Here is a 27,025-nt window from a genome sequence, read left to right on the forward strand (position 1 = left end):
TAAGACTCCATTTTGCTAGATGTCATATGAACACATAGAGACACACAGAGAAGCATAAAGTGAGAGGGGGCTGCTTTCCTCGAAGAACATACAGATTAATTGAAGTTCAGACTGGTAACACTAGAACACTACAAGGAAGCTTATTCTTTTCCCTTGAAGCATTAAGCAGTTCTAGAAAAGCCTCCAGGATGCCTGAAGAGACCCTGAGTCCAGACAATAGAAGCAAAAACTTCATTACTGTTTCCATTTCCATTTCTTGACCTAAGAGGCAAAGTTGAGGGAAAGGCTGGAGGCTCACAAGAGAGGAGCAACTTGTAGAGGAGAGAAGGCATGAGAAGAATATGTGGGAGTAGGACACTATGGCTGTTTCATGTTTAAAGCATCTAGAACAAGAAGATACCATCTTTGGAAGTAGGAAAAAAAAAAGCAAGATTTTGCCCTTCTTTTCCTTTTTTTAACCTTCTGTTAACAGAAAGGATAATTGAATGTTTTTCTTTAGCAATGAGATCCCAGCTTTGCATCACTGAGAATTATTGCTCAAACGCGAAGAAGACCTCTTGAAAAAAACATTTTAGCTAGGCAGCTTTTGCAGTTGTGGTCCACACCTTACTTATAATGCTACTTAACCTTCGTTTTAACACAGAGCTAGAATATATTGCCTACTTTTATCAAAAGCCAAAAATAACACAGCACTCAGTATTTTTCTGTGCAAATATTATTAAAGTTGGGGGAAGGAGGGAAATAAAACTGACCTGAGCAGAATGAAAAATTGTGCTGCAATTAAAGACACTCAGCTGTGGTAGAGAGAGAAAATAAGAAAAGGAAAAATACAGCAGCATGTAAGAAATAAACAGCAATTAGTGAATGAGACTATTGCTGCTTAAAATTGGTATTTAAAACTTGGAAGAAGATCAAGCAACTTTCTTGTAGCTTTCCTATATTAACATGTACAATAAAACTTCATATCAGCAAACTGCAGCATAAAGAAGTTAACATGTTATGCTACCACTAAAATAGCATGAAAAAGTCTTGGAGGGGAAAAGAAAGGAATCTGGGGGAGAAAGGTTTCTGCAGTTACACAAAATGATTTGTTTTGTCTCATGGGTATTTGGCAATGAAGATTTAAAATTTAACAATGACAAGGACTGTTAGTATTGTAGTTAATGTTCTAAGTAAAGGTGCTTATATTACTTAGGTTTCTGTTTATTAATGTTAGAACTCTGTTATTACATAGAGAGAGACAGACAAATCCTGTAGAGTAACAATATGTCTGCTTAAAACTGTATTTCTGGTATAACAAGAATGCTTCTCAAAGCATACTTTATTCATTTTTAAAATGTTATAAATGCCCTCTGTTTCAGAGCTAGAAGTTATATTAATATTAATCTGAAATGTTCCTAACATTTCTTTTGCTTAAAACAACAAAAGTTGGAAGAGTTCAGTTGCTGCAATGCATAATAATACACCTGTCCCCAAAATGTCTTTCAAAAATGGTTTTTTTTGAGCTGGCGAAGCCCCCACTTTCTCTGGAAATCACTTCAAAGCCCATCCTATGTGAAGGCCTGCTTTAGTCGATATTTATGTTATTCTCTTCATGGACATTGTAGGAGGTCACAGTGCAAAATCCAAGTGTTTGTTTTTCATTCCTAATAGCAGAGAGGTTTTAAACATGAAGCAATCGCTCACTCCTTCAAGAAAGATAATTCATGTCTTCCCTTAGCACAGTCAGATCCTGGAGACTTGCCACTTCAATTCTCTGGGACTTTACAACCCACACTACAATATTCAAATAAAATCTTATTGTATTGTGAAAAGGGGAGGGGGGAAGAGAAGCTGTGTTAGCACTGATTAAAGTTGAAACTTCAGTTCTGTGAAGGTCAGGAAATTCAAAATAGCTTCTTATAATATCTTCACCCTGCTTCAGTGTGTGAACATGAAAATGTTTCTTTGCAGACAGCTGGGTGTTCATGTGACAAAATACTCTTTTACATTGTTTGAAAATAAACTAATTTCAAGGTGATCAGGATCTCACTTCCAAAGAAAATCCCTGGTAACATGACTACCTTTTCCTTTTTTATCAGCACAGTAAAGTTATCTGAGTGTTCCTTGCCCATGTTGCTTGACAGGCAAAGCTGGTGGTACCCAAAACAATTGGCTCAAGAAAACTTAGATTTGTTACCGAGATATTACCAGTATGATTTCCAATAAAGCCCATAGTAGCTGAGATCATGAAATCCAGACACCTTATTTAAAATGTACCCTTTGGCATGTCAGCCATCAATTTGCAAGGTAGCTAAACTGTCTATTAAGTCCTCAAAGCCAATCAAATGCCTACTGTTTTAGTATTTCCAGTGTTTTCTCTAAAATTAAACTTTTGCACTTTCTTTAAAGGCAACAGTAATCATGTCATTGCCTTTGGACATAATGTCCAAAACTGAGCATGTTTTTAAAATTAATGCCATTATTCTGTCAGACATCTCTCCTCTTTTATCATTTGAAAAAATAGCCTCCCGTAGAGAGTCAAATCTTCTATCATTTCAGTGCTAGCTACAATTAACTTTGTTATTTTAAAGAAGTTATCCTCTCACTGAAGAGAGCTGAAGAAAAAGAGAGTCTTCAGTTAAAAGGACACATACTGTCAGCATTGCTAGTCTTTGAAAATTGCCTCATATTGTGATTTTTTTTTTTCAGGAGTACAGTATGTAATTCATACACAAATATGTAAGTGGCTGGAGCACTGAATAACAAGTATTACACTTTCTGTACCTTCCTCTGTAAACAAATTGATTGCCTATGCATCCTATCATATAGCAATACGTCGCTTCTACATTGATTAAAAAAAATAACTACAGGAACCTTTAAAACAGGAACTTCAACACCAGCCAGCTGTCCAAGTCTAATCACCTTGGCTGCATTTGTTTAATGATGTAGTAGCCAGTTCCTCATGCAACATTTGGTCAGAATCTAAGAGATAACATCAATGGAGTTCAATGGAAATTAACCTGAAACTGAATTCAAGGAATTAGGATAAATCTTGGACACATAGGATCAAGGCAAGGGAAGGAGCAGACGGGGTAAGTAAAGTTCAATATAGGAGAGGGCACACTGTTCACTCCTTGCAGCAGGAGCCAGAGGAATGGCAGATTCTCAGATTGGCACAAATTTAAAGACAATTGAAGTCAATGGACTTACTCCTACCAGCAAACGTTACTTGGGCTTCACCAAGGAGAAGCAGGGTTCAAATGTGACCATTTAGTATATGTTCAAAATATTCACCGCTCCTTTTTTTCCAGTGACTCATGGATTTTGTTAGCCAGTTCATCCTAACAGCAAGCTGCTTCAGCGAGTCAAAGCAAACTGTTATCCCAGTGCCTAATTTTTAGGGGGTCTAAAATTTCTGAATTTTTTTATTTGTCTATACAGTGCTTGATTTAACACTTATGGAAACTTAAAGCTTTTCTAATAAGAGAATTACCAGTTGAAAAAACTTGGCCATAAAGGCAACAATGTAAAGCAGGCACAGACTCCTTTATCCAAGCCTCTGAGGCCTTCCCAGCTTTAAGGTGATCTATCTTTAAGGTGATTACAGGAGTAGTTTTGACAGTTCCATGTTTGAACTGTTGGCAAGACACTTGAAAAGATATTGCTTAATGCCTTGAATATAGAAGGACACAAATAAAATGTTTTTGCTTGTTTGGGAACTTATTTTAAGATTTATTTACTCTGTAAGAACTAAGGAGATATCCCCATGTCTTTTCTGTACACTCCTCCACAAATAAAGAATAACAGAACTGATGGTTAGATGGTTAGAGATCTATAAAACTACGATGGTCATGTAGATAGATGAATGTATTGGCTGGCCAGTTATATTTCTGATTCTTCCATCAAGTATCCCGTGTAACACAAACAGAGTAAATGGATTTGTTTTATTTTATTTTTAAAAGCAAGTTTTCTTTAATCTTTTTTTTTTTTTTAGTTTGGATTTAGATGAATCATTACCTGGGTGGAGTGCCTCATGGTAACAGGATTATTATTATTTCATTTCCTTTTAGTTTGAAACAAACAAAATCTTTTATTGATATCATATTCAATATTTTGCATTAGGAGTTTTCTTCAGACCCAGCATGACATGAACAAAAATAATGCCGTCCTTCAGTTGACACTGGCAATGTTTAAATTTTTGCTAAGATTGTGCAAAGAGTTCTTAACATGTATTGGCACCGTACTCCATCATGACTTCATATAGCTAGGATAATGTACATAATTTTGTACTAAACACTGACATAATCCTATTCAATGGGATTTTGCCTTCTAACAAACTTTATTGGTGTAAAACCACGCTGACTCTGACTGCTTAAATGGTCCACTAAGTTGCATTGAGGTTAATTTCAATCTTGATTCTGTACTTCTGTGTGTTTACAGGGCTTTTCCCAGCTTTTAGACAAGAATGAGCTAGGGGAGAGCTATGGCAGTCAATAAAATAGACTTTCTCAGTACTTTTAAAATATTTTTTGATACAGATTTGAACAAAGAATAGCGAGTAAGATCAACTGAAGAAATCCTTCACACACCTTTCTGAGGCTGCACCTGGAATTGACTGTACATAAGATGAACCAGTTTAAGCACAGCAATTTAGCAATATCAAACCCAAGTGGGTCTGTATCACTACAATACCAGCTTACAGTAGTCTCACTGTTAATGCAATTTTTTCAAACGCACCACTCTGTAGTCTGGGAAGATGCTCTATGTTATGGTGTTCCACCACACACCTCTATCCTCCATGTCTGGGTTGTTGGTTTTTTTTCACAGTGCAGGATAGACCCTGAAGAGAGGAATTTCAAACTGTGACTCAGACTAACACTCTCATCATGGCTTTTTTGACATCCATTACTTTTGCCGCTTCTGTTTTTGAACTGCTGTTGGGATGCTTGAAGGAATCTTGATTAATGCTGTGAATATAAATCTTATTAATACAAATAGGCTGTACCTATGCAACTGAAATTTTATAGCAGATGGATATCACTGTGCAGTATTGTGTACCTTCAGATGTCATGGTCACCTGGCTCATGGAAGAGGAGTAACAGGCTGAGCAGATACATGGTGCAGCTTTTCCTAGTTGGCTTCTGCTACTGAGACAAGGTAACTGCAGTGACAGAGCAATAACGCTGTCAACAACGGCAGCAGAATTTCAAGCTGACAATGGCTGCTTCCCTATGTATCTGCATGGGTGTTTCCACATCTCACTGTCATCAGAAAGCTCACTTACCTGTTGCTTGCTTGTCTTTAGCTAACTGAGCAGATCAAGTCCTGGAAGGAGCTGTGCTGTTGTGTCATATCAGTAACTTTGGCTGTTCAGAGAGGGCCATGAATTGTGTTGTGTGATTGCATTCCTGATTCCATTAGGACTTGTAGAGGGATGTACATGACTAACCTTCAGCAAGGTTTCAAGCCAAAATCTTCATCTACAGGACAAGATATTTTTTTCATGTTGCTGCAAGATCTCATCAATTATTAAGGAAGGTTCACTAATATTAATGTGGAAACATCAATGTTGCCAAGAACTGGGGTTCATTTCCAGCAGTGCCCAAAGGAAAACCTGCTCTCTGGATAATCTGAATATTAATGGTGTTAAGATTTCACACCTCAGTAGGGAATATCTGGTTTATTTTCAGTTCCCCAGCATATGGTGCTGTCTCTAGGTTCCTCAGGCAGAAGAAAGAATAGTTTGGCTTCATTTTGCTTAGTCTGAAAATGAAAAATGCTTTTGGACCACTTATGGTTAAATGCTGAATTTCTCCAACGATGTGTGGAAGAGAGTGTTTTATTCTGCAGGGAGGAAAGAAGGAGCAAGTGATTGCTGTGGGAAGGTCCTATAGGCATTGCTTGAAAGAGTGCTCCCCACAGTGACGGCAGCAGAGCTCGGGGCCCTGCTGCTCAGCCTTTTACTGAAGACGTCCATTGGCATAATTTTTCCTTTTGTTTTCTCCATTTTGACCCCTTCCAGAGCCTTTTGCTCCAGTTTGGTCCCTTGGTCCTAGCATAAGAAACTATTTGCTTCTCACTTGTCTCTTCATGGCTCTTTTAGAGCACATACAATAATCCCCCAAACAGATCTTTTCTTCTTTCTTTTCCTGTGCAGATCTGTCTGCATCTCAATGGACAATAGCTACCCCCTTTACACAAGCTGCAGCATGACAGAAATATCCCAGGCACTTGGTGATCCCTCTTCATAATATCAGTGCCAACAACATAAAATAAACCTTTTCCCCTTTCCCATCTCCCCCACAGTTTTTGGGGAGCCATTTCCAGCTACTCTTCTACCTTGGGATTTCTTCCGACTTCCCTTGAGAGGCTGAGCTATATTTGAAATTATTTTCTCCTACTTAAAGCTTCTGTGACAGTAGCTGGGTGTTTGACCAGCAATGTTAGACTTTGGTGGGTAGGTAGAAAAAAGAAAACCAATTAGATGGTTGCTAATAGCATTCTGCATTCATCAAAGCTATTCTTACTTTTGAGGATGCTACCCACAGGCAAGACTTTCCCAAGGTATAGAAGGATCTTACTCAAACCAGCCAATAGGCAAACTGGAAAGATGCACAAGGGTGCTCTTTATCATCATCTTTCCCTCATCTTACTCCCAACCATAGATGCGCTCCAGCTGCTGGAACGGTAAAGGGAAATACTAACTATCTGAGAAGGCACAGGAGAGTTTTTCTTCCTTGAATTCTGTGCACCTTAGCTTTCAATTCTTTTTTATTACACCTACAAATAATTATAAAATACACTGCAAAATTAATAACATTCTGCAGTAACTGTTTAAGGGCAAGTAGTTTGCAATGTCTTAAAAATCTCTACTCACGTTTGAATTGTCTCTGTAATGTGATTTTGGCTGTTTATGTTATGAAATCTCAGTAGCAGGAAAACCCGAGCACACTAATGAAACCACGAACCAATGTTCTTTCACTATTTTTCATGCTGGATCTGTCACTACAATAAGCATCCTTCCTCTGCAAAGCATCACATTTGGTTGTTTTTTTCCTCCAAAGTCCTGTTTTGTCAGCTTGTTGGAGGAAAAGTGGAGAAATCACAAACACTTTAAATTCCCCAAGTCCAAGCGTGAGCTGCAGCCACATCCCATCTCCATACTGAAGTGACACATGAGCACATATAAATCCCATTTGCCTGCTCTCCACAGGAGAAATGATGACCAGGAGACCAGGTCTCAGAAGCGTGCAACTTTTAAAAGGTTCTCACAGGAATTAATTGAAGGAAATTGCTATTCCATAACGAGCCTCATGTTAAGGAATACTTACCAGTTAGGAAGGAGATACGTGTTGAAATTAGCTTATACAGGATTCTTTGGCTTTATTGGACATGTGATACCAGGAAGAAAATAAATTTAGAAATTATTTATAGATGAGCACCTCCTAAATGATATGTCACTTGCTTCAGCAGGAATGTTAAGATATTTTGGGGGAGATACTGTGAATGGATATTATACCTTTTACAGCCTTGTATTCATTCATACAACACGTTCACTGGAGCTGAAAGGGAGAAGAGTATGAATGGCTGTTACCTGCATCACAAAGTTGCTGTCAAAGGAAAACAGAGCAGTCAAAATCCCCCAAATGTTTAAATTCTTTAGGAACATGAGAGGGAGAAAGTCTCACCTCTGTATTTGTAAGCAATGGTCAGAAGTTTGCTTTTGGCCAGCACCCAGCAAAATACTGTCTTCAGCAGCAATAATTGCCAGATTTTTGTTTCCCTACCACTCCTCAAGAAGAGCCAGCACTGTGATTTGAGGGGGCTGAGTCATGATACGGATGCGTATGCAAAATGTGCAGAAGCCACTGAAAGAATGAACCCTTTTCAAAACTTAAATGCTGCTCAGCAGACTCATCCAGTTCAGGCTGAAGTTTATGCAGCTTACACAGCACCCTGACTCTAGGGAGGAATAGATGGGAGGCAGAGGAATACACATGGATAAAACTCCAAGCCAACCCGAGGCTCGGCATTTAGTGCAGACAATGCAAAGGTACAGCCATGGATCATACCAGTTGTGGTTTTTATGGAGAACTAAACACCACATAATTCTTTGGTTTGATGCAACCACGATCCAGCTCCTCACAACTGTGGCACGTCCAGTATCGGCAGTCCTCTTCTGGTCCCCTCATCCTTCAGTTTCTCTGTTGCCACTTCTTAGCCATTGACATGAGGCCCAGCTTCGGAGCGATTTCTTCACTAGTTCTGAAAATCTCGTATGTGTTTACAACTTACTGACTCATCTCCAAGTGGGATTACACATGCTTCTCTTCAGAAGCCTAGGACATGTTCAGGCAGAATCAAAGGGGACATGGCTGCCTTAATGGATATGGAAACCCGCTATTACTTAGCAGTGAAGTGGGGCACTCCTGGCTTCCCAAGGGCATTTATTTGTAGAGGCAATCTGGTCATGATGACTCCAAATCAGTGTGAGGAGAGAATACGGAAAGATGTAAAGTGATGAGCGTGGGATGGAAGTGGAAGACTGCCAGAAGTGGAGCTGCAAAGAATATATTTACAAAAGCTTCAGTGCAAAGGAAAATCAGGGTTCTTCCTGTAAAAGTCAGATGCCTGGGAACAAATACTGAAGTGTGTGTTTCAGAGCAAGGAATACTATTTTGGGAAACTGTGGTTCTGACTGGGGAGTCGTCTGATAACCAAAGCAACGGTGTGATGAAAGGGTTAATGTGATCACTGTATTTGCTAACACAGGAGCATTGAGTAGGAATCTGGTACATGTATTACTTCTGGTTTTCAAATGACTACAGCTGCTGGCGAAATACAGCGTGCAGTTCCAGCACCAATATTTCAAGCAGCATGTTAAAAATTAGAGGGCCAGGGTAGAACTGGAACATTAAATGATTGGGCACTATGTGTTTTAATGAAATACTCAAGGACTTTGATTTATTTAGCTTAATGAGGAAAAGCTTTGACTTACCAAAGGTAACTGGTCTGTAGTTCCAATACAGGGAACAGATACATGAAAAAGCAACTCTTCAGCTTGGTGCTGAAAGAAGTAACAAGAGTGAATGCCTGGAAATTAGACAAGTTAGATAAATGCAGCCTACTCATGACACAGACATTTTTAAAGAGAAGGGTAACCATTCACTGGAAAAACTTAGTACAGGTGACATTAGACTCTCCATCATCAGTAATTTTTAAATGAAGATTGGATTTCTTTTGAAAAAAAGATCTAGTTGAAGCAGCAACTACTTCAGCAATATTTTATAACCAATATTACATGAAAGGTCAGCCTATAGACTTTTGTTCATTTAATTTAGGATACATAACATTTCCAATCTAACAATTTTAAGGTAAATGACAAGCATGCATAAAGAATGTCTGACTACAAACCCTGTGAGGCATATAAGCATTTTCAATGTTTATTTGTTTTTCTCCAAAAACTATTCTTGGCTGTGCAATAACTGCTGTGCAATGTAGACACCACTGCAGTAGCATCAGACAAGGTAGCAGAAGCACAAAGCTCAGGACTGGACACAAAATTGTTCTGCAAATCGAAGTGAATACTTGGGTGTTTAGCCCGTGCTGAGCTCCCTGCTGTTGCCTGCAGCTCTGGAACTGTGAACAGACTAGGTTATAGCAGCAGCTGATATTGCACCCTCTCCAGAGTGGTTCAAAGAAAAGCTTAAGTGGAAAAAGTGTCTGTCCCTAACTTGTGAAGTAAGACTTTCCACAGAAGAACCGTATTCATTGGGAAAATTTAACTGTAACAAGACTTGTAGTGGATTCTGTCACTCTAAATCGAGCTTCCATGTCTGCCTCAAAAACATGCCCTCACTCTGCACAAGTTCTTGGCCCTGTTAGGAAAATCACTAGGCAATATTCTTAAGCCTGTGTTTTGACAAGGTCAAAATAAATTATGAAAACAGTCCCTTCTGACTTCAGAAAATATAAAAAACAGTGGATGTGATCCATTAGCAGTGGAGAAAAAGTAAGAGATTTTGTTTTAAAGCCAAAGAACTAAAGTCCTAGTTTATTTATTTATTTATCTATTTACAGAATCTGCACATGTACTGAATTGTGCTCCTCAACACAGAAACAAATTTGGGGCTACAATTTAAAAAAAAAAAAAAATCCTTAATTTCAGCTCTAAAATACTTCTGTCAAGAGTCTGGGAAAAAAATGGACAGACTTTCAGAAATGGTGAGTACTCAGCAACTCCCATTGATCCTAAGGTCAGAAGCAGCAGAGTGGGGTTTATAAGGAGGAGTGAGGAAGATTTAGGGCTTTGACAAAGGAGCCCTGGCTCATCTTGCCACGGCAGTTGTTAACACCTTAATCCAAACAACCCTCCTGCCCCTTGGCCTCAGAGTCACCATGCTTTTTTTTAATCCACTGCCCGGTAGCTACCTGGGGGCACTGCTCAGCTGTTTAGCTCACACTATTGATGAGTTCGAACTAACGCGGTGGACTGCAAACTGGTGAAGAGGGGTACAAGCACACGTTCCCCTCAGCTCTGGGGATGGAGACCTCTTGGCAAGAGACAAGGTGGGCAGCTGTTAACAGTAGGAAACCACAGTGTCACAGGAAAAAGCTTTTTTTTTTTGTTTGAAGACCTTAGTTTTGGACACAGCTGTGTCCGCAGAGATCAGACTTTCCACAGGACGTACTTGGCACTGTGAGGACAAAACCTCAAGTCTCCAGGCTGCCAGCAGTCGAATGCAACCAAGGGAGAATGTTCTTCCCCTATGAATAAATGTTTAGAGACTTCCTAAAGTTCAGGTTAATGATCCAGTCATATAAATTCAGATAGCATCTGGGGTATTTTAGGCTTGCATTACTACAAAACAGAAAGAAGATCTCCAAAATGTCATTTTAGAGAAGAAAGCCATTTTTAAGTCCTACTAATGTAAAAATGATTCAAAAACCAGGAAGATTTTTTTTAATCATCAGATGTCTGTGAAAGTATGTAAAATATTTCTGCATGGCTACTTCACTCTGTGTCAAATTTTAACTTGGACTGAATTTCTGCAGACAAATTGTAAACACTTTTAATAAGAGCACTACTATCATTAATGTACTTGTCAATAAAAACAATTTTTCAGATGCTTGAATCCACAATTTCCTAAGTTTCTAAATGCTCAAAACTTCTTGAATCCTTGGAACAAACCATGTAATATATTTATTTTAATCTGTAATTTTTGGGAACATTGTGATCTAAAATTCAGTTCTCGTAATTGTGTTTTCTCTCCTTGAAGCAGAAAAGGGTATCAACAGCATATCAATTATATTATCATGCTGGGCCATTTTATATTCTACCTTCATGTTTCCTATGGAAAACATAATTATCACTATTATAATCCACGACAAAGGAAGGTATCTATGAAGTGTAACTACAGCTTATATGGACAACAGTTTCTTCACTGGAGAAAGCCATATGTTTCTGTTGTTTTGTGAGGAAATCTTAAAGCACTACAAGTTTTTTTCCCCAGTATTGCATCCAAGAGAAGTATTGTCTCAACCCTTTCCTTCAGCTTACCCTTAAATACATCAGTCAGACTCGGGTCCTCCTCTGTGCTGTTGGGACTTTTCAAGGGGATAAACAACCTCATGAAAACAGACAGTCTCTACCATCTCTCCGGTGCTTAATACAACAGAAAGCATTGGAAACTCCAGAGCAGCTCCTCTAGTCTCCAAATAGGGGACATGGACTTGTTCTATGAAGATGGCTTGTTTGCAGAATTTTTGCATACCAGAATAAGAGGTATATTAGATGCAGACAGATCCGTCAGGGGATATAGCTGTGAAACTCTTCTGAACTATAACAACATAATTTTCAGATCTGTAACAATGCCAGATTTTGGTCAACTTTAACAGCGATTGAAAAAGGCACAACCTCAACATAAGACTCATGCTCCTCCCAAAGTTAAAGTCTATGCTCCAGAGCCTGGAGTAAAATCCCCCAGTGAGATGGCAGTAAGAATTTTATAACAAAAATAAAATGACATATTTTCCTTGATCTCATTCTTCAAAAAGGACAAAGGATTTTTCTGAAGTTTTCAAAAAGCACTTGGCTTGAAACAGCCAACGAGCCCAGAGAATTCAATCTTGTTAACTAAAAAAAGGAAGTATTACAGTAAATGAAAATAAGATTTGGGGATAGAAAATATTAGACAAATCTAACTCTAGGTGTTAAAAATTCTGTGTAATAATGAAAGTGGCAATCCACATGACAGCTCTTACAATTTCATTAAAGTAAATTATTATCTATGCTGGTTTACCAGAAACAATTAGGGTTCCAGTTTCTTAATTTTTATTACCCAGAAGTCAGGAGTAATAAGATTAGTCTTCTGGAAATTTCCAGTGTTTCTTTTTTGTAGGTGTTACATACACACATTTTCAGAGAAGTCAACAGATTCATTCATGCCAGTGAATTCTGATATGGCTAAGGAGGGAGTCTGGGACTCTGCAGACTGCATGAGCTAGAAAAAAGTGAGACTTCTGATCCCAAGACAATCAGATGATTACTTGATTTCATTGGAAAGCCAATCAAGAAAAAGGAAATACTTCAAATAAGTGAATGTCCTGGCTTATCAGCAAATTAAAAAAAAAAAAATATATTTACTGAAGCTAGCTTTTTAAGAGGCAAGTCCACCTCTTTCTACTGGCCTATTCAATATGAAGCAGTTCTATGAAACTGTAAAACTTTCTTTTGTGGTGATTAGAAATTATCATAGGCCCTTGTTACAAGTCGTCATCCTTTCAGCCCTTTATCACACCATAAGATTAAGGCCTTGTTCTGGAAAAGAATTTTTTTTGTTGAAGATATCCGACTGAATAGAGATGCTATGCTGATCAGAAGATCTTCTTCTCTATCTTGATTTTCAATAGAAACTCTCCAGGCCAAACACCTTGCAGGCACTGGGCAGGGATACTGAATGAGTTCCCTGGAAGAATGAATTACAAGCACTAAGCTTGACTACGTTGGTTCCCAAATCATCACACCGAGGGTATAGACATAAAGCCAATTACACAATATGCATATATATCGTATCACATCTGGATTACATATGCTCAGCTGCTTCTCCATAGCGAAATCCTTTGCAAAAGTTACTAGCAATTAACAGAAAGATAACTATGGTGACAGATACATTTGAGCTATCAGAAAAAGGAAAAAAACCCTCTTCTTCCACCAAATCATATATATATACACACATACATCACAATAGAAAGAGATGGATGTTGCTGAGGGTTGCTAAAGCAGAAACAGAACTGCTGTATACAACATTCTTCCATCCTAACCCAGCTGATTTTCAAATTTGAGCAGAACAGCCTACTAACTGCTGCAGCTGTAGTTACCTTTCCATGTCTTGCATTGTCTTGATGCAACAAACAGACTGAAGAAACATGCAGGGCTATACATGTTAGGTAATGATAGTGCCAGAAAAGCCCATGAGGATAACTTGGTTAAGTTCTGTAACAAATTACAAGATATAGTCAAGTAAATATTACTTACTGCTAAGACTGCCTTTTTTTTTTTCCCCTCTTTCTGAGACTATTTCCCTAAATAAAAGGACAATTAGAACTTACGGGGTTTTTAGTTCACATAGGTGATAAAAATGAAAAAGCATATTTAGAAAAAACACTCAGACCAGATAACTCAAAGGGTCATACTTATTTTACTGAAGTAAGAGAAAGACAGCAGCACTAACAACATTTTAATTATCCCAATTTTTAAAATATTTAAGCTGCTTTGGCATCTGTGCTGCTCTTTTTCTTTCCCACTTGACGCTATCTACATAAAACTGCATTCTCCCTGGCCATGCATGATTATCTGCTTCCTAAACCAATCATTTTCAAGTGTTGCCAATGACTAACAATCTTACAATTCAGAAAAATCTCCCCCCCTTAGGAATTTTACATGTGTGAAGTTGCTATATAGAATATACAAATTTGCTTTTTCCCTGTTGCCTGTCACAGACTACTCAGAATAAGGTCTCAAGGGGTCCACAGAGCCCAAGTTAAAAACCACTGTCCTAAGAAGTTGGATTTTTTTGTTTCTGTTAGTGTTTCTTCCTCTTCTGCTAAAAGAATATCCCAAGGAATCTGGGTTAGCTGATACTGTGTGCAGCCTTCATGTCATAGTAAGAAACAACCACTGTTTTTTCCACTATTGTGATAAAACTCAGTAATAAGCATTGAATGCCCTCAGACCCATTAATTAGGTGGGTTTTTTTTTAACAAATAAAAATATTTCTTCATATGTATTGAAGAATACAAGGAAATGGGTAAACTAATATGCCCTTAGTACTTTTACTCAGTACATTTATCCTTCTATCTTGTAAATACTTAGGCATACGAACAGTATGTCTGTGTGCAGTGCGACTCAATTTGCTGAGATCACATGTATAAATGTTTGTCAGATCAAGGCCTAAACTGTCAGTAAAGTGCTTAATTTGCACAATTTGAATTGAGGAGATAGTGGCAGTACCTGGCAGATTAAATGTAAGGACAGACCGACAAGGGAAAAGGTTTTTTTTTTCCAAAATATTTGAAGCCATGAGCAATCTAGTATGTTCCAAATTGAAAATATTCATTTTTTACAGAATTTTTATGAACCCTAGGAATGAAAATTAATTTGGACAAGTTGAAAGAGAGACTCAACTCCATGACTAACATGGGAATTACGCTAATCCTCTCTTCAACTTAATCATGGAATTTTAACAAGGTTTTTCTGGAAGCCCTTGAGATCTCCTAGGTTGAACATTAACTTATGTCCGTTATTTTTATACTACTTAAAACACACTCATAAATGCAATCTGTGGCTGAGTTATGAGATAAACCCTACGAGTTCTAAATCACTTGTTTTAATCTTGGCCAGAAATTGCCACCGTTTGCTGGCTTTTGCATGATATACATGAAAAGGGTTGATGATCTCAATCTAGTAGCAGTTCTAACTCTGAATCTCCAGCTGTGCCTACTTAATGCTAGATTATTTCTGGAGAGGGGGAAAAAAAAAAAAGCTGTTCTCTTGGGCTTATGAATGGGCTACAGATGAATAGCATAACCCCTGAGGAATCATCCATGTTTGGAGGCAATGCACAAGTTTCTCCTCTGCTCTGCTCTCCCAAACAGATGCCTCTCACCCATAAAAAGATGCAGTGTGGAGATTATACCTCAAAAGGTATAATTCACCCCTGCTCTCTTAGTTTCTCTTTATCACAGTACCCAGAACTAGGAAACTCAATGAGCCGGAGGAAACTTTTGGTTACGACCGTGTAAATGAGGGAAGCCAACTGCTTGACAGAAACTTGTTCAAGGCTAAAAGATTCAGTAAAACAATGTTGGTGAGAGCAATTTTTCTGCCAGTGTTACTATTTCTGCTAAGTAAATTTAAAGGCAGCAGCAGAACCATAAGAAGCATCAGCCACAGCTCAGATATGGTAACCCTCCAGATACGCTGCAGAGCCTTTTATTTTTTCAGGCCTTTAGGGATGGATGGGTTGAGGGATATGAGGGGCCAGGCCCATTTAGATTATAGGTAATTACTCTCCTTGGACAGTTGGTTTATGGAGTTGTTTACATTGTGTGCTTTGCATTTTGTAGAGCACTTGTAAGAGTGAATAAATGCTCAAATACAGTCATTAGTGAATGTTAATATTATATCTACCTACCAGAAAATACAAACAGGACTCTGTTACTCAGGGAAAGTCACCATTTCATAAACAAATCCAAGCAAAGACATCAGAATTGCTGAAGAGGCCGAACACATGCTCCATCAGGTGCAAACCCAGGAAACTCTTCCTTGTAACAGGATATAAACATCAGCTGTGCCCTTCTTGCTTACTTTCCCTCAGTCCTGGGCTAAATTTTAATGCAGAAACTCATTACCAGACACTGTTACCCTCATTTGTTGTTCTTCACAACTGTTGGCTTCGGTACAATTTCACGGGCTACAACTTTGAAGACGGCGCGGGAAAGGGGGGGGGGGGGAGGCTGTTTTTCTAGTTGGGGCTGCCTCTCCTCGGCTGAGTCTCATTTGGCTTTTAACGCCTGCAGGTGGTGCTTGGCTTGCCCGCTGCCTGCGCCCTGCCCGCGCCCTGCCCTGCCCCGCGGAGGCGGCGCGGCTCCAGCTCCGGCGGGCGCGCATCTTCCCCGCCGCTTCTGGCCTTTTCTCCCTCTCCCGTGACTTGGGTAAACAGCTGCATCGCAGCTCGCAAGTGACCGGTATTTTCAATTTCGAAGCTAATGAAATCAGTATCGTACAAGCATGTACTTACCCCGCCTTTCCACGACAAAATATAAAAGCAAATCCGCTGTTGCCTTTCAAAACATGAGCACGGCGTTTTGCGTTATCTTCGAAAGCGGGGGGGGGGGGGGGGAAGGCAGAAACTGAGAGTATTTTTCTTGCAAGTTCAAGTGTAAAATAAGATGCTTTAAAATAAATAATGCACCATTTTGAATCAACACTTCACGAGATATTGTCCAGAGGCCAATGCCTACAAATCCTCCCCTTATTATGTCCCAGGATGGGAGCTCTGATGCATGGACACAAAACAACTTTGCTCAGTGACCTGTGGGCGAGAGAAAATCCGTGCCAGCTCTGCAAATGACCCAGCACTGATACTTGCTTCTGTAACTTCACTCAGCAACACTCCCCAGTTCCGTTATGCGCGCTGACATTTTTGGACCCACGGACCGCAGCCGTGGCCAAGCTTTTGAAAACATTTGCTGATAAAATTCAGCAGGTAGTTTGGGAAAAAAAAAAAAGCGTGCGAGGAGGAGGGTGGGGGGTTAAAAACTGAAGGGGGACACACACACACGCACCACGACGACGCTAACCCGCTAGGCAGTAACAGTTGAGCGAAACTTGTCGAGCCGCCAAGCACCCGGGTGGCGGGCAGGGCCGTCCCACGGCCCCCGGGCTGGGCACCACCGGCGCCCCCGCAGCTTCTCGCTGCATCGACCGTCCCCTACCGAGCGCGGCGGGGACGGGTCCTTCCTTCCCCAACAAGTTCTCCCCTCGCCCCCCCAAACAATTGCAGCACACCAAGTTGGTGGGTTGGGGTTTATTTCACACACCCCCGCCGCCTTAGCTGTTGGCGTTGCAGGGTGAATTGGCGTTCGCCCCTGCCCCGCTGCCCCCCGCGCCGGCTCTCTGGGGACCGAGGACGGGCAGCACTATTTGCAGGCAGCAGCGATCCCCGGCGCTCGCCGTGCCGTGCCGTTCCCATTGGCTGCGCGGCCGACAGGGAGCGACGGGAGGCGGAGGGGGAGCTGCCAGCAGGAGCAGCAGCAGGCAGGCGGGCAGGCAGGCACCGGGCGAGCGCATACACACGCGCACGGCAGGCAGAGGCTGCTGGGGTATTGTTATCATTGTGCTTCAGCGGAGGGTTTTGCCTGCAGGGGGAGGGGTGGAGGGAGGAGAAGAAAGAGGGAGCGAGAAAGTGCGGGGCGAGCATGCAGCAGGGCTGGGGCCGAAGCAGCGGCGGTGCTGGCGTGCCCGGGCTGAGGCGCTGAGAGGAGCCGCCTGCCCGAGCTCGCTGGGGGGCACCGGCGGGAGGAGCGAGGCGGGCACGATCCAGGCGTGGGGAAGGCAGCCAGCCGAGGGGAGCCGCCGCCGCCGCACCGACCTCGCAGCAGCAGCGACTACTTCTTTCTTATCTCCCAGCCTTTTGTTCGCCCATCCTCCTCCTCCTCCTCTTCCCTGCCCACCCTCTGCACCGCGGAGGGGGCTCGGCAGAGAGAAAAGCAGCCTGACCCAGAGCTGAGTTTCACCCATCCTCCGCCCCTCTCTCTCTCCGTCTCTCTCTTCCCCCGCTGCATCGCTGCCCATGAGCTAGAGCGGCAGCCGGCAGCCAGCGCCGCGGCAGCCGGCTCCGGCAGGCGGGGGCAGACGCCGTCCGCAGCCCCCGGCAGCTGCCGCTGCCCGACCCTCCCCGCTGCTCCCCTCGCCCCGCTCCGGGGGCTCCAGCCGCACTCCGGGACTGCTGGGGGCCGCCCTGCCGCCGCCCCTCCTCGCCTCCATGTGCCGGATAGCGGGAGCGCCGCCGCGGATCCTGCCGCCGCTGGTGCTGATGCTGCTGGCGGCCCTGCAGCAGGTAAGCACCGCCGGCGCGGAGCGGGGCCGGGCTGCGTCTCTTTGTTCCCTGCGGGCGGCGGTGCCCGGGGAAGGCGGGAGAGCCGGGGGGTGGGGGGGAGGCCCCGCCGCCGCCGCCGCCGAGGTGGGGGTCTCGGGGAGGGGGTAGGGGAAGGCGGCAGCCGCCGCTGCCCCCGCGGCCGGGGTGGTGGCCCCGCGGGAGCCACCTGCTCCGGGGTAGCCCCGCCGCCGTGCGCCGCGCTCCGGGGAGAGGGGAGCTTGTGCCCGGGGCCGGCCGAGAGGGAGAGGGTAGTCCTCGGGGCGTGAGCGGCGGTGGCGCCGCCGCTGAGGGGACGTGGATTGCCCCCCTCGCTCCTGGGAGAGCAGGTGCCGGGACATGGCGGAGAGAGGGGGGGGGGGTGTCCGGTATCCGCTCGGCCGGCAGGAGGACGGGACCTCGGCCCCGCCGTGAGCGCGGGGGACAAAGTGCCGGAGTGGAGGGACGGAGCGAACATCGCCCTCGCCGCCCCGTGTGGGGAAGCGGGGGTGGGAGTCCCAGAGAGGTGCCGGGCAGGGGGCAGCCCCCGCGCCCCTCCTCAGGCAGCTGGGAGCCGGGGGGCAGCAGCCACCCCCGGCTCCCGTGCCCGCTAATCCCTTCCCGGGAAGAATTTAATCAGCCTCCGCCTGGGCGCCGGGCTTCCCCACCCCCTGCCGTTAACGGGAATTTCCACTGGGACGGGCTCGGGCTTCGAAGTGTTTAATTTCTTACTGTCGAAGTCCTGCTGCTGCCTCCGAGCGGCGGGGTCTCGGGCAGGCGGCCCCGTGGCGTGGGGCAGCGCCGGCCCGCGTGCCCCGGGGGGGGGGGGGGGTGTCTCTCCGTGGAGAAAGTAGTGGTCTGCGGGCCGGCGCCCCTGCGAGGGGGCGTCTGGGGCGAGATGGGACTGACGGGACGCTGGAGGGGAGTACGGGGACGACAAAATGGATCCCGGTTGGGGCAGCGAGGGCAGCGCCTGCGAGGCGGTGGTTGGGCTGGGTTCCCTCCCGGCGGTGAGGCTGGGGCCGGGCTCCGGCGGCGCGGGGTGTCCGGAGCGGGCGCGGAGCCGGCGGGACCCGGAGCGGAGGCCGGGGGTAGGTGAGGAGGGTGGCGGTGGGTTCCCCCCCTCGCTTTGTGCTCGCTCAGCTCGTATCCGGCGCGGCGCCGGGGGTGGAGAGGGCGGTAAGTCTGAGGGACAGATGGCGCAGATCATCGCCTCTTAATGGTATTTACGGTTGGGGCATTTCTGGCGGGCCGGGGGAGCGGGTTGAGGCGGGGACGGGGTGCCGGGGCGGCCGCGGCGCCCTCCCGCCGCGCCTGCAGCGGCTGGCGCAGGGCAGGGGGAGGCGGCGGCAGCCACTGTCCATGGTGCAGCGCACCCGCTGCCCCCGCCCGCCCCGCCGGCTCCGCCGCAACGGGGGCAGGAGGAGCCCGCCCGTCCTCCCGTCTCCTCTTCCCCCTCTCTGACACCCCCGTCCCCTCACGGGGTCCGCGGGCGGTTGAGTCCTTCCCCGCAGTTTCTGAGCCGCTCTCGGGGGCTGATGATTTGCGCCAGGCGAGCGAGGTGCTGAAACGCTGCTCCACGGCAGCCGGGGATTTTCCCTTGAGTCTTAAGAGGACACGGGGGCTGGCGGGCTGGCTGGCGTGACACAGGAGTGTCCGGCTGGGCATGAGCGTCTTCCAAGTGAAAGCAGGCACCCTGTTCAGAAACTTGTGATATGCCACTTACAGGCTGTTGCTGTGTTGGTTTTTTAGGTTTTGGGATTTTTTTTTTTGTTGGCTTGTTTTTTGTACTAGTTGATTTTTGGTTGGGTTTGTGTTTTGCTTTTTTTTTCTCCTCTAAATGCTAGTATCTCAGCAGATCTGTACATGCAGCTTTTCTGTTCTTTTTTATTATTATTTTTTGCAAGTCCTTATGTGCTATTTATTGTATGTGCTCTCAGTTCTGTTTAGTCTTCCTATCTCAATAAATCTTTGAAGCACAAATTCTGCAGTAAGCTTTTATTCCATCTTTTTTTCTACCCAGGGCAGGTTTGAAATTAAAGCACAAGCTATGAATTAAGGACAGGAACTAGCTGTATTGCTTTTATGTATCACTCAGTGTCACTGGCACGTTACGGTTGGGGAATCCAATTTCCCCCTTGTTTGGATATCCATTAAATCAGGTTAGGGTTGATTTTTAATAGTGTGTAACAAAATTGGAACTTGGGTATGAAATCAGATTTATAGACCTGTGTCTGTACAACACTTTCATTTAAAAAGCTTTTTTTTTCCTTCCCCCTCCTTCTTTCATGCATACTGCAAAGAACCCTCACAAGCTAGATGCAGTGCTAACTTTTTTTTGTCCCCTTGGCATCATACCTGCTACTTTTGGTCTGTAGAAGGTTATCTGTTCAAAAGAAGGTTCTTTTGAAATGTTGAACCTTTCTACTCAGTTTTTCCTCTCTGCAACACAAGAGCTATCTACCTTTATTTTCTGGAGTTACTGATCACTTCTTTATTCGTCAGTGATGTAGAAAAGCTGTCATTATGGAATTACTTGAAAGATTGTAACTGGAAGCAGGTTTTAAGGCAGATTTGTGGGTGCTGTTTATGTTCAGGAAATCAGACTTTAGATTTTTGGCAATATGTAACGTGTATGGGACGTAAGAGAATCAAAACTGCACTTTATTTTGCCGGACAACAGATCAGTATGAGTCTGGAAGTATTATGTGAAAAAAACTGACAGAACAGAGGATAAAAGGAGCAAGGCTTGCTTTTCTGGCCAAAACAAGAGTTCCAGTTTTTGGAACTAGGATAACAACATGATTGAAGAAGCAATGGGAAAGCTAGCATGAGTTTACAGGAATGAAACTACTGTTAGTTAGAAAAGAACTGGAAAGGGGAGTAGAAATTAAGTGGTGAAAAAGGGAATAATTTTTTTTAATGTATAAGGTGATTGGATCACTCTGTGGATGTTGTGCATTTCTAAATCAGAAGCAAGTAAACAATAAAGCAGTTTTGGAGCCTTTCGTGCCTAGGTGACTGGTTTGAATTTGAATTATGATGACAGAGGATGTAAGTTATTACCCTCTGCAGGCAGTTTTGGTCTTATTCCAGGTCTTGGCGAATGTATCCAGGTGATAAAGCTACTAGCCTAAATGACACTCCTGTTAAGCTGCCTCCACTGAGAATCCGGCGATGGCATTTCTTGCCAGCTGCACCCCTCTCATAATCACCCCCAGCAGTAGTCGCTGGCAGAATTGGGGTGAGGCATATTAATGTGGTTTTGTGTAGAAGTGGCAGTGAGATCTCCTATTATGGGTGCATCTTCTGTCTCTCATAATACACCTGTGTCTTAGATTATTATTTTTTTACATCAGTCTATTTTAAGTAATATAGTAAATATGTGATTATGTAAGCACAAAAATGAGTTTCAGGGTGTCTCTCTCTAACAAATCAGACTCCAACATCATTAACTCCTTTCAAAGTGAATTGAATGCATTTTATAATGCTTTTCATAAGCCCCAGAACAGGATAGTTATGTGAGTGGCTCAGCCTTTTTGGATGTAGATCTTTCTGTTCTGGTTTTGCTTTGTCTTCAAAGAATCTATCTGAAAAGTTAAATGTGGCAGGATATTGCAGCAAAGAGCTTTCTAATCCTTGTCTGTCTAGTCTAGATGATAGTGATACCACTGTCACATCCTCAAAATTCAGATAATTGCAGAACTGAGGAAGAAAAAATAGAAGTATCTCTTTGGATATTAAACTGGATATATTATTTTAAAATTTATTTTGTGAAAAGACTTTTTTTTTCAAACTTTTTTACATCTGTTACAGGACAGATAAGGTTGCTTAAATTGACAGTGAATTTTTGGAAATGAAATCATTGGCTGACAAAACAGGAGATAATTTTGTGTATTAAACAAGTTCTCATTATCTGAGCAGATGTAGTAGGCTCAGAAATATATATGCTGCTGATGTAACAGAAGGTATATATTCTCTTGTATTGTCAATTTACGTCTTTTTAATAAATGTTTTGTGTTTTCTAGAAAGCCTTCTACTGCTCTCTCTCTTCGTGGGTAGTACTGCTGCTGAAGCATGCAACTTAATATGCTAGAAAGATGAATTTATAGGTTATGATATCCATTTATAAAATATTGCCTGAAATGTTCATATTTTTGAACTACATCTAGTCAAGAATGTGTAATTCAAAAACTTCCCATCTATTATTTTTTTTTCTGCTCCCAGAAATTGGAGGAATTCCCAGAAACATCACTGGAAGAGCACTGTCATGTCCCATCTTAATTAGTTTCAATGACGCTTTTATGTCAATAATTTCATTTATTAGTTTTTTTAATAACTGAACACTGCGAGACATAAGACAATTTAGTTGTGACAGAAGTACATGTGTATATTTAAAAATAGCTTGAGGAAGTTGTGAGTAAGGTTATTTTTACTCAATACAGACAGTCTTGCGTAAGGGACTTCTTGTCATGTGGTAAGGAGCAGGAATTGTTGAATGGCTTTTCTTGCCTGAGTAAGAGGATAATTTCCCAGTTAAACTCTCTTTCTGTCTCTCACTGTTTTTGTAAATGTTTTTTTAGGTTAAAAAAAAAAAGTTTAGAAAACTTGGAGTAGTTTCAGTAGTTCACCAGCATTCCCATTAGGATGAAAATTTAATTTATTTCAAACAATGTATACATACAAAACACAAGTCTGTTCCCCAGAGGCTACGCAACCTCTAATGTTCCCTGGTGTTTTTATTTTAAATTGCTTTTTGTTATACAGCATAGGAGGAACCCTTAGTGTCCTTACTGAATACGCTGTGTACTTCCACTAACCCAGTGGCACTAGTTGTGCATAGGGTGCAATGAGATATATCCGGGTAGAGAGTGATGAAAGCAATAGCAATGGTAATTATGGTAGCATTTCTCCTCACCTGCCACTGAACCGAGACTCACTGGCTGGCTGAGTTAATACTGGCATACATAGAGGTGAGTCTTGAGAGGAAAAAAGGTGGTATACATTACTGCAGGATGAGCTTAGGGAGGATTTGTATTTTGCCAAAGCGCGTTTGTGGTTTGTGATTGATCTGAGAGGGACCTTTTTCACCTCGGTGTCGGGCTGTGCTGCCGTTCACCTTGAGAGGTATATAACCAAATCTATGTGATTCATGATTTGATTTGATCCTGCGGTTCTCACTGAAAGATCATGGGAGCTCTGTCTGAATAAAGAGGGGAAATTAGGCTTTCTATTTTTAAATGGCTTATGAAAACAGATACGGGATGAGCAGCTTCCAAGATGGAAGGTATATTGCTGCCAAATCTTTTCAACGTTTCACTTAAACTATTTGGTTTTAGTCAGTATTCGTGTATTTAATTAAATATCATGTTTCCAAAAGGCGCGTTTATCCTCTCCTCTAGGCACTCCTTGACATATTTAAAAAAAATATTTTTACCAACAGACTCCTCTAGGGACTCCTTCATTCCTTGTAATTAGCATATAATTATCACCCAGCAGCTGAAGACGTAGTTAAAATTTTGTGATCCCCCAAAAGAGTTCTTCTAGATAGGCCTTGCAAGGCCTCCCCCGAAGGTCGGGAAAACGCAGCATCGGCTTGTAAGCATTAGCAGCAGTTTTCATGGGCAGAGATGTTCAATGTGAGCAATACAATGGCTATTATCAAATCAGAGAGAGGTCGTTTCCTCTCTTAGAGAAATGAGAATGTATAGTCAAACATCGGGTTGATTTGGGTTTTTTTTATATTAAAAAATATGACTTAGAATTACAGAAATTCCATTTGGTTTTGTTATTGCAGTTGAAATTTTAAGATGTCCTTCTCTGATAGGAACTGTGGCTTGTTTGGAGAACCACATCTTGGAAGATAACAGCACTCCATGTTCTCCTAGTTGGGGGAAGGGGAAAGTCCAAATCAGGTTACAGCTTTGTGCTAAATGTCTCCATCTTTAATAAAGCAAATGAACGTTGTCTCTCAGTTGGGCTTAACAGAATAGGCTACAAATATGGTTTGTGAGACACTCTTAATTTGTAAAGCTACGGTGACCTGTGGTAACCAGTGGTGGTTTAAGGCAACTCATTTTAAACCAGATGGTAGCATAAAAATTGCAGATCCTGTTATTTTGGGAAGGTGTTTGAGAGCTTTAAGTGTTGGTTTAAGAAGCTGGATTTTCTGATCTAAAATATCCTGGTTCATGAAATAGAGCACTAATTAGAAGTGAAGATGGCATAATGAAAGCCCTTTCTGGTGTAACTGAATGACCTCTGGGAGGACATAGCCTGGCAGCTACTTTGGAAGCTTTTGGCTTCCAGAACAATTTGAATGAAAGGCACTTTTCTTTTTCTCCAGTTGCAATCTATGGCTGAAAACAAATTGTACTTGACTACATTTGCTGGAGTACTGAGTACCGTGAGGGTATAAACTGCTGCAGCACTTCTTTGCAGCAAGTTGGAGATTAAGGAGTTGCTGAACGTTTGCAAGTTTAGCATCTAAAGCATTTCAGAGATGTGTCTGTCATCCTGCAGAGTATCTTTTGTATGCCTTATGGCAGTAAGTAGAATCTCATCATAAAATAAGACCCACCTTGTACAGCATATCCTGCTGTGTCGGGTGATGTATGTACAAAAAACTAAAAATGGATAGAACGATCCCTAGAGTTACCTAAGTTGTGAATGAGTATTGGGTACCATCTTGGCCTTTAAATTAATGAAGAAACACCCAGTCTTTAAACAGTCACAAATGTTTCTGCGATCTGTGCTTAAGTTGACTATTACTGTCATAATTGCAAATTAATGTTGGTTATTAAGGAGGGAGAGCTCAAATACTCCGTTCCTGCTCTGTCATACATATAATTATGTCAGACGTTGTTTTGAGCTTTGCACAATAATGCCCTGTGAATTGGCTGGACTTGGCAACTAGCAGCTGTACTATGTCCGGTTATAACTGTATAGTATGATAGTTTCTCTGATGCATACTGCTCCGTTTCTCATTGTACTACCTAGGCTTATTTTCCTACAGGAGTGAGCTATGCTGAGTATAAAAGAAAGCAGTCTTTCAAAAAACATCTTCCCTTGTGCTTTGGTGCAATCAATATTAAGAAATCTAATGTTGTAGTACATGCAGATGCAAGCAGTGGACAAGCAGAAACTTTGATATTTCAGATTAATAGCTACTAGTGAACTCGGTGTATGGCATAAGCAGAGAGAAAAAGAACAGCCCTGTTTGAAAGCTATGTTTAAGAGCCCAATTCTGCAAATTTAGGATGCGTGTTGTGATACAAAATTGCTTCTACAGTCATGTGGTGAGCTTGCATTTTTAAACAGACGTTTCTTTACAGAATTGCATTCTAAATGTGGCTACTTTTTAGAAAGTATGGAAATTGGAAAGAGGTATTAGTCCAGAACTGTCAACACTAGTGAAGCAATCCTGTCTGGTTTTATTCTCGTTTTAATTTACAATCTTTTCACAAGTGTGAGGCCTGTATAGTTGGAAGACTCTTACTGGTGGTGTTTAGAAAAAGATGTAAACATGAATCCTTTAGAATTATGAAGTTGAGATTGTCAACAGGTGGTTGGTTGGTTTTTTTTAAATTGAGCTGGAATACAACTTTGAAATTAAACCACAGGTTTCTAGATATTCAGTTACTTTAGTTTCATATCTAGGTAACTGAGGAGCAGGGTATGAAAACTGCAGGCTTAACTGCCTTAAGTATATCGAAACGGCCAATTCTTTTAATTGATGGAATAATAACTTTGACAAAGGACTTCTGATTTACATCATGTTGCTTCATAATTGCAGTTTGCCTATTGCATTTAATCTGAGATCTACAGTACTGAGTTTACATGCATGATTTGACACCACGTTTGACTAGGTGTTAGCTCTTTAGCATCTGGAGATAGTAATGCTTGTTACTCATTTTGCAGTTAAAAATTACTAAATAAGGCATAAGGGATGAGGAAAGCAGTATAGTTTTTCAGTAGTAACCCTATTTTGCTTTAGCAAAGTCTGTTAGTACTTGAGAGGAGAATTTTCGAAGTGCTGAGCTTATTCAAAGCTTTGTAGCTCCATTAAGTAGGTTTTATAGGGATACAAGCTAAGGTAATTGCTTTCCATCTTAAAAGATATTTTTTTAAGTAGTTTTTTAAGTCCTTCTGTAGATGAATGTACAAGTAATATTATCTTATGTTTGAAATAGTCTTGGGAATTGTACTAATCACACAAAATCCTGTAAATTACAATAATGTGCCCCATAATCTTCACTAGCTTTCCCCTTTTGCCCCAGATAAGGGGATAAAAATATTTCAGCATCCTCTTTTGCTTAAAGTTAAAATGGTTCAAGTCTTGCAGTACTCTTAGGCTGAACTTGATATGACCCAGTGTATCTGAAGCTACAACTTCTACTTAATTCCAAAGGCTTAACATAGGGCGATTAAGAATTGCTGAAAATTTGAATTCTTCCTTCCCTTGTGTTTTTATGCTCAAACAATCTTTACAAAGGGCTGTTTTTGGAGAGCAGAGTACAGTCTTTTGTTTCCGGATAAAATTGATGGCTGCAAATGAAAGAATAAAGAAGGCTCTCTATTCATGTCCCCCAGCCTTTGTTTCAGTGGGCATTGTTTCAGTTTATAAGAGCTGTTTAGTACATATAGATTGCTGGAAAGGCTGAAAGATTCCCAGGCGCATCAGTCCAGACTTGTTAAAAACCCTGCTATCTCCTCAGCTGCCCACCCAGGACCTTTTTGTTTCAAGGATACCATGAAAGGCTATTTTTTTTTTTTTTTTCTTCTCCATCACATTTCCTTTGAGGTCACCTTTTGTACAGTAGTTTAAACAAGTCTTACTATTTTTCTTTCAAATGATGGAAACCTTATCAAACCTGTGATTTGAGTTCTAAAGCTGAGGAAACTGG

At 42.2% G+C, this 27,025-nt stretch overlaps 1 protein-coding gene across 1 annotated transcript in view; it reads left to right on the forward strand.

Moving 5' to 3' along the window:
* The first annotated feature begins 17,459 nt into the window (after nucleotides 1-17,459).
* Nucleotides 17,460-27,025, forward strand: part of CDH2 (cadherin 2) — a 118,181-nt gene continuing 108,615 nt past the window's right edge. Inside the window, exon 1 of the mRNA XM_050891199.1 lies at nucleotides 17,460-18,104. Within this exon, the coding sequence (XP_050747156.1) occupies nucleotides 18,030-18,104 (75 nt within the window). The 5' untranslated portion in view covers nucleotides 17,460-18,029. The remainder of the gene's footprint in view (nucleotides 18,105-27,025) is intronic.

Source organism: Gymnogyps californianus, chromosome 2, assembly GCF_018139145.2.
Source record: "Gymnogyps californianus isolate 813 chromosome 2, ASM1813914v2, whole genome shotgun sequence".
NCBI classification, from domain to species: domain Eukaryota; kingdom Metazoa; phylum Chordata; class Aves; order Accipitriformes; family Cathartidae; genus Gymnogyps; species Gymnogyps californianus.